Source organism: Chinchilla lanigera, unplaced genomic scaffold (assembly GCF_000276665.1).
Source record: "Chinchilla lanigera isolate Chin_1 unplaced genomic scaffold, ChiLan1.0 scaffold00078, whole genome shotgun sequence".
Lineage (NCBI taxonomy): Eukaryota > Metazoa > Chordata > Mammalia > Rodentia > Chinchillidae > Chinchilla > Chinchilla lanigera.
Genome location: NW_004955479.1, coordinates 10,325,961 through 10,329,706, shown reverse-complemented (window position 1 = coordinate 10,329,706; position 3,746 = coordinate 10,325,961). Strand labels below are relative to the sequence as shown.

Genomic DNA, 3,746 nt, shown 5'->3' with positions numbered 1-3,746 from the left:
CTCTCTCTCTCTCTCTCTCTCCCCCCTTCCCCTCTTCTCCATTACTAGACATGGTTTCCTCAAGAAATTATCTAATGGTTCTATAGCTGGTGGCATTTTAAACTGTTTTGTGGTTGTGCAAGGCAAACTACCCTGCCTGGGATACAAGACAAGATTCTTTATGGTTATATTGTTTTTAAAAGTGACTGCTATTAGTGCTATATTACATACAGTATTTTCCTCAAGGAATCACAAATATAACAGGTATACCAGAAGGGCAAATGGTTTGCTTTTTAATATACTTCTTAACATCTCAAAAAGTTATACTTTTGATTTTTCTTCAATTCATAACAGAAGGTTTAACTTTATAATACATAAATGTTCATATTTTAGGATGCTTTAGCCATAAAGGCCACATGATAAAGCCTTTTTTGATGTCTTGGTAAACAAACTGCATTGAATGAGATTGAAAACACATTACCCTAATTTTGCACTTTAGGAAAAAGAGTGTGTATGCATATATATATAATATATATCTCAATCGTATTTTTCTCAAGTATCAAAAATTTATTTTCCAAGTTTTGTCCATATTGCATTAGATTAAATACAGCATTATGTTTGCTCCAGGATTGAAAACTTCCAGTAATTCAATATGGTTATAATCTCCCAGAAATATCTGAAACTGATTTATTTCAACTCCTTTTACTATTTCACTTCTAGTCTGTTCACCTTAGAATTCTGATAAAAGTATTAACTGAATACCCAAGAAAGTGGAAAATCCACTCTAATTACCAAGAAGTAATTTATAATACATAACACAAAAAAATTAACGTGCATCCTCAAGCTCAAAAAACATTTGATTTGGTCTAAATGTAGTATTACTAAAAGAAACTTAACAAGCAAGTTTAAAAAAAAAAATCACTGTTTAAACATTTGTGGGAAAGTACATTTGGATAAGCTCAAATTGTAAATAGTAGCTTTACCCAGGTAGGGTGGCACATGCCTGTAATCCCAGCACTTAGGAGGCTGAGGCAGGAGGAGTGCCACAAGTTCAAGATCAACCTGGGCTATATAATGAGTTCAGGGGCTGCCTGAACTATACAGCGAGACCCTGTCTCAAAACAAACAAACAAAGGAAAGAAAGAAAGAATACTTCCTTTAGCATAGCACATTTTTTGAAATTTTTTTTCACAAAATCAAAGATTGATATTTATTTTTTGGATTGGTTTTCCAAATGCTATTTATATATGTATTAATAACCACTACACACAGTCATATACAAATATAACATCAAATATCCTATTTCCTGGACCGATTACAGGCCTAGAAAGATTGCCGGTAAATTCCTGAGTTTAGAGGAGGCATTTGTGAAACTCAAGAGCTTAGAGAGAGCCCCCTCACCCTTCAACTTTCAAAGAATCAGCCTGCTTAAGCATGAAGCACTGGGCTTGTCTAAAGACATCAGACAGAGCCAGGCGCAAAGGCCCACACCTGTAATTCTAGCACTTGGAAGGCTGAAGCACAAGGATCACAAGTTCAAATCTCACCTGGGCAACTTAGCAAGACTGTCTCAAAATTAAAAAAATAAGAGGTGAGGGGGGATGACTCAATGTGAAGGCCCTGGGTTCGATACCCAGTACCACAAAAATGCAAAACCAAACCAAACCATCTAACAGATGATGTCCTATACATTAACTTTCTGAACAGTAGGTTTCTAAAGGCTGACAGTTCATTGTCCTCCCACCCAGAAACCAAAAAATTAAGCCTGCCTTTCCAAATATGAAAACAATTTAATTTCAACGGCTGTTTATCATTATTATAATTTACCAAAAAACATTTAGCGACTAACTACATATAAGGTATAAAAATTTAATCCTAGACAAAAAGCTTAAATATCCCTTAAAACATCCACCCACTTGTGCTTATTCCGAATAATATGCTTCTTGTGGCAACAAGGGAACCTGGTTGAAACTACATAGTATACAGACAACACACACAGGTTGGATTTCAGCTTTCTAAAGAAGCGATGTTTGTAAAGTATGTGTTAAGAAAACAAAAAAGTTTGGGGCTCCAATATACATCAATTGAGAAGAAAATCTGAAATCCTTTTTCCTTTAATCCCTTGTGTATGCGGACAAGGTCCCTCATTATCTCAGATACCTATTGTTCCTTCTCTAACTCTAGGAGCTCAATTTCTTTAAAACATGGTAAGAAAAGTATTTGCACGAAAACTTCTGGCTTGGAGATAAATTATTTTCAAGCAAAAAGTCATTTTTCCGCCTATAAAGTCAATTTTGAGAATGTGATGAAGTCAAAGGAGTTCAAATAAGTAAACAGTAATTTTTAATCTGATTGTTTTTGTTGAGGGGGGTCTTTGAAAGCAACAGTCTCAGTCTAAGACAAAACTGGCTGGAATGTAGCTTAGTGGTAGCGCAATTGCGTGTCCAAAGCCCCGGGTTCCATCCAGTGCATTACAAAAAAAAAATTAAAAAAATTTTAAAAGCCCCTTGACAGTCTGGTATGGGTGAGCACGCCTGTAATCCCAGCACTCTGGGAGGCTGAGGCCCAAGGATCGCAGCAAGATCGAGCCCAGCCTGGGCAACATAGCAAGAACCTGTCTCAAAATCAAAAAAGGGGGGGGGGGCCGGTGACATGTCCCAGTGTGTGCAAAAGCCCCGGGTTGAACCCCAGTATCATCAAAATAAAAGCAAAAAAACCTTGATACAAAAAAATTCTGCACACATTTTAGGACCAAATTAAATACACTAATATGATAATTTTGTTTCTTTTTTGCACTCAAAAGGAAATCACACTCAGATGCACAGAACTAGTCAAATTTCCACTACCTTACTGGATGACTTCTCAAGAACTTTCAAACAATTCTAGGGAGTCAGCATACCACAGAATCAAAAAAGCAAAACACACACACAACAGCATCTCCACCCTCTCTTCCCTTCCCCTAAGTGAGGTACAGTCCAGTAATTTAATGTTCAAGGCCAAAGAAAAAGGTAGTTCTCAAGAGCCCGGGCTGAAATGCAAATGGGAAAAGACCCACAGTGAGCACAGAAGTCGTCCTGGGACAAAAGCTGTTCCCATTCACTGTCCAAGCTGACAGGCTCTCTCACACACCTCTCCCAATACATGATCTCTGAACGCTCATAAAAATGTGAATTCTTCTCTGACCACAGGAAATTTAGCACAAATGACACCTGCTCTAAAGTAAACAATTAATATACAATATTCTAATTTAATAGTTGGGAAGAATGGTTGGACACCCGGCAACAGCTCCTCCAACTGGCTGGAGTAGATACCATCTGAAACCCTAAAAACACTAAAATTTTGAAACAACTTCAAGTTTGGTGGGCACAAGTCAGATGCACCGTTAGAAACTTCAGGACCCGAAGCAACGAACAAACAACAGGTGAGAGGGGATGGACAGTATCGCACGGCAAACCTTGGAGCTCCCCGAAAGGCTAGTGATGCAGGGCAACCCCAAGCCCCAAACCATCCTCGAGCCCCTGCCTCTCCAAAAGCAAAGCTTCGCATCTTCCGAGGGGCGCGCCACTCTCCCTTTACCCCGGGGACCATCACCCTCGGAAGGCGCATCTCCGCTGGGGAAGAAAACACAATGTCGCTGCTTATTTCTGCGTACAAAAGGACTTTGCGCCCTCCTCCTCCTCCTCGAACTGCCGCCCGGGCCGCCTCCGAACAACTTGCAAGAAGGTGGGCAACGCGCCATATTCCGGCGTCCCCCGGTCTACCTGGGT

At 39.5% G+C, this 3,746-nt stretch overlaps 2 protein-coding genes across 6 annotated transcripts in view; both read right to left on the bottom strand.

Annotated features, from left to right (window-relative positions):
- Window positions 1–3,746, bottom strand: part of Nrf1 (nuclear respiratory factor 1) — a 146,208-nt gene that overhangs the window by 141,715 nt on the left and 747 nt on the right. The gene's annotated exons all lie outside the window — the stretch shown is intronic.
- Window positions 3,618–3,746, bottom strand: part of LOC106146439 — a 28,774-nt gene continuing 28,645 nt past the window's right edge. Inside the window, exon 5 of the mRNA XM_013503260.1 lies at window positions 3,618–3,740. Within this exon, the coding sequence (XP_013358714.1) occupies window positions 3,618–3,740 (123 nt within the window). The remainder of the gene's footprint in view (window positions 3,741–3,746) is intronic.